This window comes from Uloborus diversus, chromosome 2 (assembly GCF_026930045.1).
Source record: "Uloborus diversus isolate 005 chromosome 2, Udiv.v.3.1, whole genome shotgun sequence".
Classification (NCBI taxonomy): Eukaryota; Metazoa; Arthropoda; class Arachnida; order Araneae; family Uloboridae; genus Uloborus; species Uloborus diversus.
The window spans coordinates 215062971-215082089 of NC_072732.1; the positions used below are offsets into that span (position 1 = coordinate 215062971).

General features: G+C 31.9%; 1 protein-coding gene across 1 annotated transcript in view; it reads left to right on the forward strand.

The window, feature by feature from the left end:
• LOC129216793 (transcriptional activator Myb-like) overlaps positions 1 to 19119 on the forward strand; it is a 111382-nt gene that overhangs the window by 67292 nt on the left and 24971 nt on the right. The window contains exons 2-8 of the mRNA XM_054851009.1: positions 8676 to 8828; positions 10423 to 10526; positions 10974 to 11102; positions 15122 to 15242; positions 15320 to 15404; positions 17826 to 18036; positions 18924 to 19060. Of these exons, the coding sequence (XP_054706984.1) occupies positions 8676 to 8828; positions 10423 to 10526; positions 10974 to 11102; positions 15122 to 15242; positions 15320 to 15404; positions 17826 to 18036; positions 18924 to 19060 (940 nt within the window). The remainder of the gene's footprint in view (positions 1 to 8675; positions 8829 to 10422; positions 10527 to 10973; positions 11103 to 15121; positions 15243 to 15319; positions 15405 to 17825; positions 18037 to 18923; positions 19061 to 19119) is intronic.

Below are 19119 nucleotides of genomic sequence, written 5' to 3' on the forward strand. Positions count from 1 at the left end.
AATGTATGTAGGACTTTAAGGGTTAACTATACGGAGGGGGGCCCATAAAAGTCATTTGTGGCGGGACCCAAATTTTCTGTGCACGCCTCTGGTAATAGCTTTAGATTATTATTTGTTTTCAGTAAAAGCTTGTTTCCAACAGAAATGTGTTATAAACATATATTGAAATTTTAAAATTATTTTTTTTTCTGAAAGAGGATGCTTAAAAACAGGATTTAATAATTGTTTTCAATAACTTGACGCTGTTTTGCAAAAATGTTCGATCAACATATGAAAGCCACACTTGTCGCCGAAAAAAGGAGTGAACTTTTTTTTCTTTGATGAGTTCAAAATTTTATTCGAATTTGCAAGAAACTTACCAATTTTACTTCACATTGATTCGTTTCGGAATGCGGTCTCTTTTTCTCTTGAGAGGGGGAGGGAAAAGGGGTATTCATTTTCAGGTTAGGTATGTGTTTATTTGAGAGAGTCTTAATGACATTGTTTATTTGTTGTGTGTTACGTAGTTTATGTGGTAAAGGTTGACTGCGGGGAGATGGCGGATGACCTTGAAGCGGAAACTTTTGTATTACGTATTTGTAATTGGTTGTTTTTTATTTTTTTGTAATAGATGCACTACTTTGTAATGTACTACTCGGCGTTTCCTGGCTGATTCTACCTATTACAATGTTTCCGCTTCAAGGTCATCCGTCATCTCTCCGTGGTCTAGCTTTTACTGCTTTTCAAAGTTTAATTTCAAAGTGAATTTAAATAATTTTAAGATGTGTTGTTTGGATTTTACAAGTATTTCTTTATTTAGGTTGCTTTGATATCACATTTCGTGGCAGACATTTAATAAAATGAAGCAGATAGGCCTGTTTTAAAAAAGTTTTAGCAAATGTATTAAAACATTTTTTCCTTTTGGTTTTTTTAAACATACTTTCAGAAAAATAGATTTCCATATGCGGAAAAACAGGAGGAAGGCTTGGGGGGGGGGGGGGGGGTATCTTGTTGAGCCTGTGAAACATCTTTTTCGGTTTTATATCCAAGCTAATCTTCTCCGAATAGCAAAATTCCAGAGAAGCAAGATGAGAGTAAAAATATCAAGACTTTTATTCAATGTATCAATCTCTATTCAAAATTTCATTACCACGAAGCTGAGGTGGAGGCAAAAAAAAAAAAAGTATAAATTCTCATTTTTTTTTAAATCGAGTCAGACTCAACCCCCATCTGTAGCTTGAACCGTAAATCACGAGGACAACATCCAAGCCCTTCAAAAACTTACATGAAAAAAGGATTTTTTCCCCCATCTCTCTTTGCTTTTGCTTATAAGACCAGCCAGGAAGCAATAGGTGCTTCCCTATTTCCCCATCTCGTAGTAGAGGGTCCGCAGTTGTTTCGCCCACGTGACCTTTTCTCCCCCCTCCCATCATGATCCCGAAACCTGCCAGGTGTTATTTTGGTGGCTATATTCTGAGGAGGGGGCTCCAGATTTCTCCCTCAGCGCTCTCTCTCTCTCTTCAGCTGAGCTTTAAAACAGGATTTGCTTATAATTCTTTCGTTTTAGAATGGGTATCTTGATTAGATTGTATCCAAGCGCGCATCCAGTGCCTCGTTTGGGGACCTATATTTCGAAAAATTTGCCTCCAGACCCCTTATTTTGGTGTCAAAAAGATGACACTTATACCTCCCCCTCCCCTCCTTAGTGGCTAATTTACAGGTTTGGGGGCTTGTCACAATATATTTTTGGAGGCCCCTTTGTCTATCACAGAATTATGTAAAGCATTTATCGTGTGCATTTTTGTTTCCCTTTCTCGAGGCCTTTCGCAATTGCGACATGATAAATCCGTCACTGCGCCCCCCCCCCCCCCTTTGGAAATGGCCCCCTCCAAGTCTAGAAGCTGGATTCGCCACGATAAAATTTCAAAAACATGCAGCAATGCATTTTGTTTTAACTATGACACATTTTTAGTTTTTGTAAAAGATGTTTCTTTCCCACCCACCCTTTCTCTCCCCCTCTACATATTCTGTTTTTTGAACGAAATTTGGCATTGAAGATACAAATTTATAGTAGCAATGCAAAATTGTTTTACCTTTACGTTTTGTTGACTAAATTCGTGTCGCAAAAGTATAGCTTGACCACGAAAAGATGGCGGGATGACCTTGAAGCAAAAACATCATTTGTATCATTTGTAAGAGGTTTGTTATTAGTTTGGAATAGATGGAATTAGCGAGACCATGCCTCTTACTATTCGGTTCTTTCTAGCAGATTCTACCTATTACAAATGGTACAAATGATGTTTCACTTCAATGTCATCTGCCTTCTTTTCGTGGTCAAACTTTAATCGTTTCTGTACAGTTTCTGAGTTTTTGATTTTTCCATCTTTCCAAAGATATCAGCTTTTTATAGGTTCCTTCCCTGAAGGGACGGGGGGGGGGATTCCCGCATGATCTTTTAAAAAAATTGTCAGCATTAATTTGCATAAAATAATTTATATTTTTAGTTTTTTTTTTCCCCCGAAAACATTTTGTTGCTCATCTACCTGCTGGGGGTTAATATCTCTTTTCAAAAAGTTAATGTATGTCAACAACATAAAAAACTCGCAAATTTTCAAAAAAAAAAAAAAAAAAAAAAAAAAAAACGCGTTTTTTGGTTACAAGGAACCCAGAAGATGTGAAATTAAGGATGTAGACATCTTAAAAACAAAACCGATAAACTTTTTTTTTCTGTAGTATTTTGAACTTAAGATCAATTACATTCTTTGAAACCTTAAAAATAAGAACGCAACTTGACAAATATGTACATTTTTTTTTAATTTGAGGTATGATATATTCCTATCGAGTCATTTTCAGTTTTGACAATTTTTTTTTTTCAATTCACAAATGGGAGCTACTTTTAAAGACGAACCCGAAATGAATAAAACTTCTAAAACGAATGCCGTAACTAATGTTGTTGAATTGCAAACGTTCCTTTTGAGTTAGCTTAAATTAAAGGTAATTTAATCACTTATTACGGAAATTTTGTGATAGCTTCTGTTTTTGCTAAAAAACCCACGCGTCGTTTTATATCTCATGCAAGTTTCACAAAGATGAATTTCTGAATTTTCTTGAAAATACTTTATAATTTACTGGTCGGATAAAGTGGGGGGGGGGGGGGGGTTAAAAGTTGCGTCAAATCCGAAAACATCTTCCCAATCTTATAATTTAGTTTTCCATATTTTTTTGAATTTATTTGAATATGAGGACAATTTTGTGAGTTTTGTTTTATTTATTATAGTATAGAGAATGACTTAAAATTAGTTTCAGTGTTGTGAAATCAAAATAATTACGCAGGGGATTTTTCAAAATTTTGTTAATTATCGTTAAGGTTATTTACATTTTTTAATTAATTGGTCTTCTAATTAAAAAATTTTAATGAAATTTTATAATTAAGATTGTACCAGTGTTTAAAGTATATGGTTAAAATTTCATGCAAATCCATCAATAATTTAAAAAGTTTGTTTTCAAGGTCCAGTGTCCCCTTAATTCTGTGTTTGAACCAAAATTTCTGAACGTTTTCAGGAAGAAAACAAGCAGACTTTTTTTTCCCGAAGTTCAAAATTCTTGAAAGCATTGACCTTAAAAATTCCTTAATTGTAATAAAAATAGCTTAGAAATTCGAGTCGGCCATTTTTTTTTCGATATGGGTCACAGCTGATGCCTACGCGGTTCTGTACTATGCCCAGCGGGACAGCTGATTCGCCGCAGAAATTTGGCGCCGCTTTTAAATCTTATCATCGCCAGGGTAATTCGCCATCTGTTCGCGGCAACCCTGTTTTTTCTGTACTACGAGTTGTAGCTTTTTCAAGTCGTTTCGCTTTTTCTCTTGCTGTTTTCATGCACGATTAATGAATTTTAATTTTAAATCAATCGTAGAAAAGCTGTGTTTGAAAGTGCTTGCTTGGAAATGCATTTCGAAGACCGTGAAGTGTTGGATTTTTAATTGAATTCGGTGTGGTTGCAATCGGGGATATCGATTGATTTGGGTAATAAATGTGTTTTTGGTATGGAAGTTTTGAATACATGACATGTGGAGGTAACGATATTTTTTTTGTGGTTTAATTGAAAAATTTATGAGTTTCATTGCTTTTATTTCATTTTCTGGATTCTTGTTTTATCATTGCTTCGTTTTTTATGGTATACCTGTTTTGTTTTTGTTTATTTGAGAAGGGCACTCATTATTATTTCCTGTTTTGGTAATCTTTCCCATTTTAATTAGTTTAATCATTGCTATTAACTAATTACAGCTATTGTCTTTTGAATATTTTCTTTTAGCTTGTATGCATAAGTAATATGTCTAATGTAATAATAATTTTTTTATAGCTTAGGTGCTGTGAGTAATGATGACTCTAACAGTTCGATAGATAGCATATTTGGCGATATGCAAAAATTTTCTAAAACTAAACCAGTGAATAAAACCCGGTGGACAAAGGATGAGGTAATACCATTTTTCATGTGTATCTTTCTCACAATCCTGTTATTTTGTTTGTTATACTTCTTTCCTCCAATAATAATTTTGGTTTTGTTTCAATCGTTACAAATACAAATACAAATGTGACGACCAGCAACAGGCTGTGGGCCCAGCTAGGCTGGTCCTAGTCAATTAATTAGTCCCCAATGAAGATCAATGGCCCTCTTAAAGCTATCCACTCCCTTGCTCATTACCGCGTCTTCCGGTAAGCTATTCCAAGTGCCCACGACCCGGCTAAAGTAATAGTTTTTCCTGATTTCCAAGTTAGCCTGAGATTTAAATAGCTTAAAACAATGACCCCTTGTCCTGCTTTCCCCGCAAAAATTTAATCCATTTACATCTTTCATTTTGATAAATTTAAATAACTGAATCATGTCCCCTCTGACTCTCCTTTGCTCCAGGCTATACATGTTAAGTCTATTAAGTCTGGTATCATAATCTAAATCTGAGAGTCCCTTTACTAATTTAGTTACCCTTCTTTGAACCCTTTCCAATACAAAAATATCTTTCTTCAGATAAGGTGACCAAAACTGAACAGCATACTCCAAATGAGGTCTTACTAAACTCCTATATAAAGGCAGAAGAACTTTCTTAGATTTGTTTGAAATAGATCTATTGATGAACCCAAGCATTTTGTTGGCTTTGTTACTAGCAATACTGCACTGTTGACTAAACTTGAAGTCCTGATTTATAAAGACACCCAGATCCATAACATTTTCTGCCTGATTTATGACTGAACCCTGTAAACGATATCTCATACGCTTATTTCCATGACCTAAGTGTAGCACTTGACATTTCCCTACATTAACTGCCATACATGTGGAGTAATGGATTTTTTCCAACTTCTAGCCTTATATTAAAACAGATTTCATTTTAATTATTTCCCAATTTTTCTCTGAAAAATATATCAGTCCACACAACATGTTTTAAAAATGTTTTTAGTTTTCAAATTTCATTTTCTTTATTATATTTTATAATTGGCATTGTATCTTAACAAATATGATAAATGCTCACCAAACCTAGCACAAAAAGTCGAATCAGTGATGACTAATGGCGAGACCTAAAAAAAGAAAAAGAAAGAAAATCCACCATTGCTGCCTGTTGTTTGAACTTTCAGAATTAAAAAAAAAAAAAATCTGCATTAAAATTCAGATTAAAATATTTTTAAGCAGTGAGGGAGGGGGATAACAAAGTAATTACAAGCAAATTAAATCATTGTTGCAATAAGAGGTTGTTACCCCAACAAATTTTAAATATTGGAATTTTTTTTCACCTACATAAACAGGGAAAAAAAGGCATTAAGAAAAATTGTTAATATTTTGTTTCAATATAAGCATAGTGATTAATTCAAGGATGAGATTTTTCAGACTTTTGCTTGAATTTCAAAGTTGCCTTTAAAGTTTTAGGAAAAGTTCCAATTCTTTTCCCTTTAAAAAATATTACTTTCACCCATTTTCCCCTTTTTGTAAACAAAAAGTGAGTTACTGCTACATATGCCTGCAAAATGATCATGGGATATCAAGAATTTTTAGGATACATTTTTTTTTAGTAACAGACATGTAGGAGGTGGAGGTTTTGAAATGCAGGGAGGATCAGGGCTTGAGGGGAGTCTGTCATTTTCTCTCAGGTCAGCATAACTGTCAATCACTAGTGCTGCCAGAAATACCTTCTGGAGGTTTTTTTTTTTTTGATGAAAAATTCCTTCTGAAGGATTTTTTAAAAATTAAAACAGCCCTTTCATATGCATAAACTACTGTGTTAGAATTTGCATCTATATTAAAACCAATGGCTCTGGGGTGTGTTTTCACACTCAAAAACTCCCTTTGCTGCTCCACTGCTGTCAATGCTTGCAGATTTGATACAAATATGCTCTAAAGTTCTCAGAGTCGGTCATTTTCCTTTTGTCTCCGCAGCCATGAGGAGGGTTAATGCATTGGCAATTTTTTGCAACAAATGGCGCTAGCAATAGCTTTAATGCATGTGAAACCTTTTTCTATTATTAGCTTTTTTTTAGCAGGATTTAACTAAGAATGTTGCTTATGATTGAAAATTTAAGGTTAATGGAGCTACGCAGTAAATATTTACAACTATTGATTTTCATGAACTTTTGAGGTCCATTTTTTAAAAAAGTTTTCTCTTCCAGGTATATATTAAAAAATCCAAAGAGATTATTAAATGTAACTGGAGAGTATCGATGCCATTTTACGCAAAATATATAACAATTCTAACACATATAGAACAATGCTTGACATATGATTGAAAAGGGTTAATGACTTATTATTCTAAATATAATTTCTTATACTTTTAAAGATTTTTAAAGCTAATTAATAAGGTTATTTTTACTAGTTTCAGTTTTACTAAAATAGGGTGGGAAAATTAAATGAAGCAATATTTGGAGAACACTTGTGCATGTTTGAAATTCAAATTTTAAAGCGTTAAGTAATATGTGTCTATATTATAGTCTGTTTGAATAAAGATATTGATAGATAACTACAGTTGAATAGTTTATATTAAACATTTAATGAATTATAAGGACTTAAGTTTTACATCTGTATTTAAAAAGCAAGAAAACAACATAGTTTTAAAAAATAAATTTAACACTAAGTTTTAAAAGAAACAAAGTAACTAGTAATCCCATTATTATTATTATTATTATTATTTTTTCAATTTAACCTTTAAAAGTTACCTATCTTAAACAGTTATATTATAATTTGAAAATAATTTCAATGGGAAATGTTTCTGTAATTGAAGAGAAGTAGATTGTGAAAACGTGAAATCCGCCCCCCCCCCCCCCTCCCTTTATCTGCAAAAATGATAAAATTTCTGGCTCTTCTTTTGGGAAACAAAAACCCCTAAATGTGATAGATTTATATTGGGATTTCTCAAATAAATTATGTATCAATACAATATGCTTTTTTCTGGAAAAAAAAGCAGGATTTTATTCATTTCAATGTGTTATATTGTAAGATTAATGCTAAGATTTCTACGAAACACAAATCAAACTGTCTGTGTTGTTTTTCTAATTTATGTACAGGGCGCAATGCAGGCTGATTTTACTACCGTTTTTGGTATTTTCACAAAAATCTTATTTTAAAATCGGTACTTTCACAAAAATCAAGTTATAAAATCAGCAGCTAATAAAGTTAGTTAATTGCTCATTTTAAAGAGAATTGCATAAGCTTTAATTTGACATATAACTTGCATAATTTTCTTGAATTTTTAAATTTAAAATTTAAATTTTTTTAAAGTTAGTGTCCTTTAAAAATTTTGAAAAAAAATATATGTTTTTTAATATGTTTTAGTTGATTTATCCTAAAAATTTCAGAGTGGGGACATGATGGGATCAGCAGTTATAGCAAATAATGCAATGGTGCTACTTAGCATTTTTGTTTAAAAATTAATAATAAAAATGTAAGAGAAATATGCAAGTTGCATGTCAAATTAAAGCTCATGCAATTCTCTTTAAAACGAGCCATTAACCAACTGTGTGGACCCCATACAACTAAAATTGTAGCATTTTTAAGCACAACAGATGAGTAAAAAAAACGTGTTTTTTCACAGATTTAAAAAATTAATAACTCATTAAACAAAAGAGATAGTTTTTTTTTTTTTTTTTTTTTTTTTTTTTTTTTTTTTTTTTAAGTAGATCTGAATTTAGAATGTCAAACAGTGTACTCCCTGAAAGTTTCATGAAAATCTGAGATGGTCATTTTGAGTGATTGGTTGATTTGACATGGAATGACCCACATATAGGATAACTTCATTTGGAAAAAAGCTTATCATTCCTCCCCTAAGAAATGCTCTGTATCCATTATTAAAATAATAATAATAATAATAATAAAACATTTTTTAAATAATATTATAGAGTGTTTAAGTGCAAAATAAGATTTCAATTTTTTTTTTTGCAAAATTTGTTTTTGAGTGTATTTTCAGGCTTTTTGTATTTTTGTAGACATTCATGTAGAGTATTTTGTAGACTCTCATCATTCATTCTTGTTATTTTTAATTAGTTTTAGGTTTTTTTATTGAATGCCTTGTAAAAAATAATAAATTGTAGCATTGAAGTGGTCAAGACCCTAAGTTTTATTTAAATGAAAAAAAAAAAAAAGCTATTACATTGCATGCAAGTATGTTTTGTATAAATGCTTTAATCATGCATAATATTTATTTATTTTGTTTCATACAGGATGACAAACTGAAAAAGCTGGTAGAAGATTACGGTGATGAAGGATGGGTGAAAATTGCTAGTTTTCTACCCAACCGAACTGACGCGGATTGTCAGAGTAGGTGGCAGAAAGTCTTAAATCCTGAATTGGTGAAAGGACCATGGACTAAGGAGGTAAAGTCATCATGCAGTATTTATTATTCATTAAGTTTAACTATAAAATTATTTGTTCTTCTCGAGACTACCTAATAGATATTATTTCAGAAGAATTATCTTCAAAATGTTATTAATGGGAATTTTGTATCTACTTTTTAAATACTGCAAATTCAAGATTGATTTTAATTGCCTTAAATGATCTATAAATGGTTTAAAATGCATGGTACAATTAAAGAATACATTTACAAAAGCTTTTTCCATTGATGTTAAATAACAGATCTTTTTTTTTTCCTTTTTTTTTAAAATTTTGTAATTTGTACTATAATGTCACTAGTGTGTAAAAGTTTAAACCATACAAATTTGGCATACCGTCTGTAGACTTTATTACATAACACTATGATCATAAAATAAGCTTGATTAAAGAAAATACTAAAACATCCATAGCGAGAAAAAAGAAATTTGAAAAACATAGTGTACACAGAAAATTTAACACAATTGTTCCAAATTAGGGATGCACCAAGTACCAAATTTTGCCAGTTACTCAATATTTGATTTAAAAAATAATAATAACTGTAATATTTGTATTTTATTTTATTAATGTATTTTTTTGTGAAATATGAATGCATTTCCATTTTACATTCCCATTTATCCACAAAAAGTAAAATTGTTAATTTTATATTAAAATTCCAAAAGCAAATAATTATATAGTCAATGGCTAACTTGTTTTTTTTTTTTTTTTTTCTTTTTTGTGTGTAGTTTGCATAAACTGATAATTAACTTCTTTTCCAATATTCTTTGACTGGTAATCATGGCAACATGTTATGTTTTAAAAAAATGAATTGTGCATTTACTTTACATACTAATACAAACTCAAATTGCTTAAAATATTGTTACAAATTATAATTTATTCAAGTGAGTTTCTGCTATCTTAGTCTCGTCAGTAAAACTGATAACTTTATCAAAATTTAAATAAAAAAGAGTCAAAGTCCATCATTAATTCCTTAACATTAGTTATGATTGTACGCTTAATACTATGAGTTAGTAATCATAAGGGTTAATGTAATGTGTCATAAGATTCAAAAAGAAAAAAAAAATGAAAAGAAACAAAATTGAAATAATTCCGTTGAAATTGAGCAAACAAAAGTAATCCACTTTTATCTCACAGAAAATATTTAAATTTGAATTATTGTATTGTGCTGGTTAAACCTCTTGCAATTGTTAAGAAGATATCTTGCAAGAAATCTGGATAAGCTTTCAATTTTGTTTTCTTAGAATATTATTCTAATTGTATTCTTCCTCCTGCTATTTAATGAAATTAAAGTAGTCTTATGTTTGCTGCTGACACCCACACCCTTACAGAGTAATGATATCTGTTAATGATTTTCCGAAAAAATTTGGATAATCTAGTATGGTAGATTGATATTGTTTTGCCCAGATATCAGAACTTAAGAAAATTTTGCTGCATGCTATGATGATGCCTTTTGTTGTGTAACAGCCTTTATAAATTCTTATCTACATCCTTAGCAATAAAACCGTTTCAGTACCCCATTTTGCATGAATTAATTGAGTAGAATCTGACTTTGTTATTGAATATATACTTCATGCATTGCAGGAAGATCAGATGGTTGTTGAACTTGTAAAAATACATGGACCACAAAAATGGACGACTATTGCAAAGCAGTTACGTGGAAGGGTTGGAAAACAGTGTAGAGAAAGGTATCTATAAGTACTTGCTATGTTAGAGACATGTTTTGCTGTAACCTTCCTAACAAGACCAGTGCTAGAAATAAGAATTTAAAAATTCACTTATACTTAAGAATATTAAAATTAATTAAACTTTACTTTTTGTTTCTTCATGTCAATCGTAAGTTATGATCAGAATGAGTTGAGAAAGAATTTCATTAAAATTTTTGAGTTTCATGAAAATCTGGTCATCAAAATAAAATATTTTACTGCAAAATTCACTTAAGAATCACTTAAGAGATTCCCAACACTGTTCGAACATATTGCACTCTTATGCCTGATATTTGAAATGTTTGCATGTGTGTTTGGGTGATTTGCTCATTAAATATATATATATACACACACACATGTATATATATATAGCAAATCCATGTATATGCATTGTAACACTTAAGCTATTTTTCTTGTTTAATTCTTCAGGTGGCACAATCACTTAAATCCTAAAATAAAGAAGACTGCTTGGACCCCAGAAGAAGAAAAGACCATTTGTGATTACCATAAAAAATGGGGAAACCAGTGGGCTAAAATTGCTAAACAGTTGCCTGGAAGGTAAAAATGTTTCATCTTACCTGCATTATTCCTGCCCTGTTTTTTTTTTTTTTTTTGTGTGTGTCTTCCACCAAATTTTATCATCAAAAAATTAGTCTGGACGAAGAAAACTATCCTCTTCCACATGTGGTACAGATAAATTTAATTCATCTTTCATAAAAATTTTAGTACTCAACCACTCATTGCTTAAAGACATCCTTTTTTTCTTCTATGGGTAGAGGCAGACAACAATCCATATATTCCCCAGTGCATTTAGCTTTCCCATTTTTATTTCCTTCTACTACTAGCATGTCAGTGAAAATTCATAAATAGAATGAAATTATGCCATTCCAGGCAAGAAAGACTTTTTTTTTTTATTATTTTGTCTATAGTTATGTTCCAAAAATGTTATAAGCAGCATACTGAAACACTAGAAATTTTGTAGTTTTAGTGTAGTAAAACCATAGATCTTAAAACAGAATAGATGTGCCTTCTCCCCACTTTTCTCCTCAGAGCGCGCGTCAACATCCCCCGTTGGACATCACGTGATCAAGGGACACCTCTCACAAGAAACTGTTTCCCCTATCGAAGAGAATAACTTTGCGCCGCGATCATTTGCACAATTAAGGGAAATTAAAGCATTTAACCCATGGGTTAAGCATGAGTTAAACTCCCCTTTAAGCATGGGTTAAATTAAAGCATTTAACCCATTATTAAAGAAAAAGGGAACACTCTGTCTCTCACGTAACACCTCATATTTTTCACTAAAAGTAATAATTAAAAAAGGTAACAATTTTTTTTCATTAAGAAATCGCAAATGTATTTGTTGTACTTTTGCAAAAAATGTCCTTTGTTACTTTTTAAGTTATTAATTTTTAATGAAATGCGGGACAAAATGACAGCTTTTTCATGGAATGGTCCATTAGATATTTTCCCCATCATAACTTTTGAAGCAGACGCACAAGCTATTTAAACTTTTTTTCAAGTGCTTTAAATACTGAGTAGAAATAGACGTCTTCAAAAATCTTAAACAAAAATTGACCTTATAAATTTTCTTTTATTTCAATCAAATTTTTCAGATACAGATAAATGGTTTCAATGCATGCTTTTTCCTACAACTTTAAGCCAGTGCAACAATTTAACATAAAACCCGATCTAAAACCATAAACCAATTAGAAATACAAATGTAAATAGTATCGAATATCAATTAGCTCAATTAAATAATATTCTAAGATTCGCATGCGTTTCGCACCAACACTCTATTAGCCAAACAAATAACTTTGGTTTGTTCCTGATTTTTAAGCAACTTCAGTTTTTTTTTTTTAAGTACTCAGAAAATAAATTCATTTGCAATTATAAACTACATGAATGGTCATTTGACTTCCGCCCCTCCCCAATTTTTCTTTTCTTTTTTTTTTTCGTCCTACAGGATATGATAATTTTGACAATTTAAACTCGAGGGTGAAGAAAACTAGTGATTATTGTCCCCCAACAATATTAATTTTGTCACTTTCCTACTTATTGGTCTTTGTGAATTATTTTCATTGTTTGAATTGACTGCGCGATACATTCTAACGCTTCAATATTTAGTAACGATTAATTTTATAAACTTGTTAACGAGAAAATCTGCTGCTTCTGTTTCCAACATATGCTTATTTAAACTTAGAAAAACGGAATTAGAAATTTTTCTCATAACTCTTGTGGTTTCATGAGTAACATTATATTTTTGTGTTTTATTCCCAAAACTTTTTCACATTCTCGCTCAGTTGTTCTTCACAAATGTACATATTTCAATGGTTGCAATCTTGCAATAAGCTATCATACTTGAATGTGTCTCAAAATTCTTAAATTTTATTATGCCTATTTTTTGGTTTATTGTAGTTAAGACTGCGTTGCAGTCGTCGCAGTTCACAACAGAATGCACTTGCCGGACAAAAAATCCAGCGTAGTCAGAAACATCATTAATATACTGCGTCATGTTAATTGAGATGATTTCTGAATTTTCCAAATCGTCGTCAAAGGAATCGGAAGAAAAGGCTTTCTTTCAAAGCATTTTTGTTACGCTTCAAATTTAATCTTAGCATTTGAAGGTTGTCAAAATCAGCGCAATTTAAAGAACTGAACTCCTTAATTTCCTTATGACTGAATAATCTTTTTTTCGCACTTTGAAATTGTCCGACGATTATTGTTGAATCCCCCCTCACAACCTGATCGCACTGAAAAAAGTTTCAAGGTGATCCTGAGTAAGCTTATAAGTCATTACGCAGTTTAGAACTGGAATTCGGGCATCTACATACTTTTCATATGCTCCCAGCACACTTTTCATAGAAATTAGGAAACTTAAAAATCCAGTTTTTCGAGGACATACTATAACTAATTTTCCATCGCTTGTTTTTAGTGATTTAATATAATGCTCGGCATCTACAATAAATTGCTTAAAATATTCTTAATTTCGACTCTGCAGGGGACTTTTTTTGCCTTTAGCAGAAAGAAAGATTTCTGTTACGCAGAAAGTTCACTATGTCTTTATTTTTTGATAAAATTGGCACCAGCATCGCATTTATCAAACCCTCTTTCGCTAGAAAATCTCAGATTCACACATATAGAGATTTCTCCCATAAGTATAATGAAAATCTTCAGACAATCCTAGACTTTTAACGACGCTTCGCACTGTTTTTCTCTGCCTCCCGAGAAGAGGGAGACACGATGTTCTTGATCACGTGATTCTCGGCAGAATCATGATGACCCCACTTTCTCCGGGCGAAATACGCTGCGCTGTAGGAGAAAGGCCCATCTATCCCTTTTAAAGATCTATGAGTAAAACACTACATGAAAACTCAGAATTTTGGTAAATCCATTGACGCGACTTGAAATATTAAAGAGGGAAAAAAATTAGTAGCAAAGAAATTAATAAAAAGGGGTAAAAACCAAGACTTTACTGACAATTAAACCTTTAAACTTATTAAGTCCATTGACACTATTTTCTGTTTAGTTTTTCTCAAAACCATTGATTGCATAGTGCATTGCATAGTTTTTCAGTTATTAGAATTAAAATCTATTTAAAATCCTATTTTTATCCCAAACAAAGTTATTAAAAAATTTAAAAAAAAACAGCTAGTGTTTGCTCTGCAAAAGCATGGTGTATGTATCTGAAATTTTTCTTTTGTATTTTAAGAAAGGCATTAATTTGTTTTATTTTATTTAATTTCATAACATTCATTGTATTTGTAAATTCTTTTTTAGCTTAATAGATCCATAGCTTTTGTATTTCTACGAAATAACGAGTTACCTTGGACATGGACATACGCACATGCAGGATTGTATTTCTGTCTTTTTTTTTTTTTTTTTTTTTATTCAGTCAAAAGTTCTTTTGACCCCTTGCATTTTTTTCGATTGGGGATTTTATTTTTATTTTTTTCTTCCGATATTGGAATAAACGCTGGAAAATTACTCACATGGGGTGAATGCTAACTCGCCCTTGCTTATGCAGCCATGTTTACATAACTCCCTCAAAATTATTTAATTTTTGTTTCTAGGGAAACAAGTTCTTGTGGGTTGTTACTGATGCGCTTTAGCACGTGAAATTGAACAGTAGATTACTCATCCACCTATCAATTGCTCCCAAAAGCAATTTTTTGTAATTGTAAGCTCTTAGCTGTACTGATTCAATTTCAAACTGCGCTTTTGTGTGCTTTAAAGATCTTTAAAATCCTTTTGCAAATTTTGAATTAAAAAGAAAGTTTTTTGAGTAGTTGATGTATGGCCTCGTCCTGCACATCCTCTTAACTTATTTATTTTGCTAAAAATCAGTCCAAGTGATGCCTTGGATTTTCCTCTTTCTAGTGTACAAATTCTGTATGTGTCCTGTAGCATATGTTTAAATAGATTGGGACATTTGATTGTAAATGTAGAAACATTTTTGAGATTTTTTGTGACAAGTATTGACTTATATTTCAATGCTCTTAAACTCATTTTTCTATTGTTTTAGTTGATTGTATGTGGTTTTACTTATTTCTTCTCAAATGTACGAATATTTTTAGGACTGATAATGCTATAAAGAATCATTGGAATTCTACCTTAAAGAAAAGAGTAGAATTGGATGAAAAACTAAGCCCTTATAGCAGTAATCAAAATTTACATTCTCCTGATGATAGAATCAGTGTAAGTAAAATATGAATGCATTGAACTGTTTTCTATGTTTTTTATGTTTCATTGACAATTTCTTTTATTTCCCCTAGCATCCTATTTTCCGTGATTGTGATTATTCTCCTATGTCGCAATATGAATACCTTCGGTCAGGATCAAGTACTCCTGTTCAGTGTGGTAAGATTTGTGTTTTTATTCTCATATTAATTTTTTATTAGTTTTTTTTTACTGGTAAGCATTCTGCCTGGGCAATTTGTGTTGTTACCTTCAGTCAACACCGCCATTTGCTAGAAACTTTTGTTACAAGTTCCAAAAATTGTGTTGACTATTAGCTTTATCTATCATGACAATTATTTTGTCCTTTCCGTGCTCATTGTTTTAGAAATAATAATTCTAAATTTACTCTAATTTTAGAATTCTAACTAACCAATTTTAAACTCTTATTTTAGAATTAGTAATTATTATTCAATTGCGAAAAACACCTAATTAACTCTCAATAACTCGAAAATCGCAAAGGACCAGCTAAAACCTTCGAGTTATCGGTAGTTGGAGCTGCGGAAGTTCTCACAACCTTCTCAGGAGTTTAGGAGTTACTGGAAACTTTGAGATGAAAGAATATTCAAATTATTCAAGTTATCAAGCGTTGATTGTAATTGAGAAATCTATTCTGCTTCTTGAAAAGTAGTAATTGTTTATAAAATTTTCATGCAGCATGATAGTTTAAGTTTAGTTGCTTGTCATATTTTCTATTATTCCTCAAGTTAGTGAAAGCTGAAATCTGAGAAAATGTAATTTCTTTTTAACTGCTTTGCTGTGGTGCTAGAACAGCAACTCTCCCAATGTGCTACAGTACTTAGCGGGCTTGGCTTTTGGACTGTCCGGAGCAGGTAGTTTATACTGTCCAAAAGTCCTAAATTGTCCAAAAGTATGCTAAAGCTAAAGGGATGTAATCTAATCAATTTGTATTTGCTGCAATATTTTTCATGCATACATTAAAAAAAAGATGTTTAAATTAATGAGTATTTGCTAATATTTTTCTCTGAAATGTTCATTATTGCCTAAAGATTTTTTCATAAAAACTTCTTTATATAACAGTTGGTAGAGTTATTAAAGGAAATTCACAACTCTACCAAGGCAACTGATTTCAGTTCCATTTATAACTCAAAGGAATGTTATTAAATGTGTAATATTTAGGTGCAAAAAAAAGGCCTAATTTTTTAAAAATGGTTTTTGCATTAGAGATGGCGTTCATTGTTGACACTTTTTCTTTTCTTCATTCTTTGCACACATACATTAATGTCGAAAAATGTGGTTACTATTTATCATGAAAAAAAACCTCATCATATGAATTGAAATTTTTATTGAAGAATTCAACATCTATCTAACTAGATTAGAATCAGCTGTATAAATAAGTTACACCCATTGAATAAATATTCACTATGAAACATAGCTTTGACACATTTTTTCTGGTTTGATATATTCTCACAAAATACAGTTTGTCCTGAAATGTGGTTTTGGACAGGATAGTAAAAGGCACCGTATTTATTGTGAGTTTTACCGTAGTGTCCAAAACTTTGCCAAGCCTAGCACTTAGTGTAAGTTTTCTTTCTGAAGTACTATCCCCCATAGCTACAGTAATTGAGATTTTGATTTGCTGTAAGAAGCAAAATGCACTTTTTTACAAGGGGACTAGTAATTAGCAAACTGAAGTTAAAAATTAATTTCTCAAAAACTACTGATTCAAAAAATTCTATTTAAATGCTAAAACAAAGTGTAAGAAATGGGAATTTGCTTGATACATGTTCGCTGTGTCTTTCATCTCTAGCTATGATATGCCACAAATGAAAAAGAAAATTCCGTATTGCTCGCTGAAGGGTCAAAGATTTAATGCTTTCAACAACAGTCTGAATCATAGTTTCCAGGTCTTCAATGCTCTTGGGGTTTCTAGCGTAAACTTTGTCTTTGATGTAACCCCACAAAAATGAATCGCAGGGGTTCAAGTCAGGAGAATAGGGTTCCCAACTAATTCCTATATTTTTCAATTTTGGATACTCTAAAGCCAAAATCCGCTCATTAAAGTGCTCTTCAAGCAAATTAAGCACTGATGAGGTGGTGCATTGTCTTGCATGAACCGCATGCTTTCGAAATCTGGCCTACTTTGAATTGCTGGAATGAACTGATTTCCTAAGATTTCTGCATATTGTTTAGGAGTGAGTGTGTTCGTTATCTTAAGCTTAAACTCAGATGCTAACTTTCTTTGAGTCACAATTGGGCTGTTGTTGGAATAATAGGTTCAAACCATGAAAATTTGTTTAGAAACGTTATATTTCAACATTTTCACTGAAAAATACGCAACAAAAGCAACTGCGCAAAAAAATCTGCCAACGCACTGAATCCAACGCCCAAGTTTGGACTTGATATGGCAAACAGTTTTCGAGAAATTAAGATTTGTTTTAAACGCTTTAATTACTGTTCACCCTGTCCTTATATGTAATTATGTTCTAACAGAACCTTATATTTAAGTGCATGTATAAGATTATACACTGCATTATGATGTGTATTAAAACTTGTAAATTATTTTCTATTTCTTAATTTTAGAACCACCTGTTAGTACTCCTCCAAGCAGCCAGTCACCTTATATGGCGAGTAACCCTGCTGAAAACCCGGTTGTATATAGTGCTTCTCCTCAGACTGCAAAACAAGTGTGGGATGATTTGGTAGCATCTCGAGCAAATGCGGAAAACATCCCTCACCCTTTGTCTCCAGAACAGGGTGGATTCGAATACGTGTCTCCTAACATTGTGCTGAAGTATGTTTTATCGTGTTTCAATTAAATTCTGGAACTAAATATAGTAGCCAAATAAATGAAGGGAGTTAGTAAAAGAGTCAGAGTCAAAGGCTCTAAAATTACAGGAGTCTGTCATTTTCCCTTAGACTCCACAGCAAGGGCGCCCATATAGGGGGGCAAGTGGGGGCTCAAGCCCCCCCCCCCTCTTGAAATGAGAACTTTCTTGCTTTCAGTACTTTTTTCTTTGCAAAAATATAAAAACTTTTCTTCTCCAGCCATTAATGAATCACTTATTAAAAATGTCAAACTTTAATAACTCTAATATGTACTGAAATCTGTTTCTATGGGGAAAATATCTGAACCCCCCCCCTGCATCTAAATTTTGCATATGGGCGCCCATGCTCCACAGCCCTGCTAAAAACGTCCATTTTAAAGATCTATTTACCTTTATAAGGCCTTGCTACATGGAGTGTTATCATCAGAAATTTTTTTTAAAAGTAATTTATTTAAGTATTACTTTAAATTAAGAATTAACTTTCTGGTTTTTTGACTTTCTGTGGTCCAGATCTGAATGGCAGTCTGCTAGTTGCAGTCTAAGTTGCTAAGTCTTATTACAGTGTGACGCTGATAAGTTAACTTCCAATCAGTTGAGTGTCAAAGATTCCATTTGTTTGCAAATAGGGGAGAGGAATCGCCAATAATTGTTGTTAGCGCTGTGCCAGTATAAGAATTCACCATTTTCAACCCTAACAAAAATGAGCTCGTCCAAGTCCAAAGATCTTTTTGCCTAAGAGTTACAACGTTTGTCTGAATAGCTTGTTTAAAAAATGTATGCTATTTTAATGATTTCTTTTAGTTTTTAAAAATTACTAAGCCAATTTGTTTCTTAGTTTTAAATTTTATTTCAGAGAGCAGTTTAAAGTTGAAGTAAAAGAAGAATACATGCCTCATCCCAGTACACCCAGTTATGGTGTTGCAAAATCACCCGAATTTCCTAGTGTCATCCCTCTAAATAATTCTAGTCCCTTCCAGAAAGAAAACCAAGGTATTTTTCTTGAATCAATTATTTATTTTCCTCAGAAAAGATCTGTTATCTATTGCATT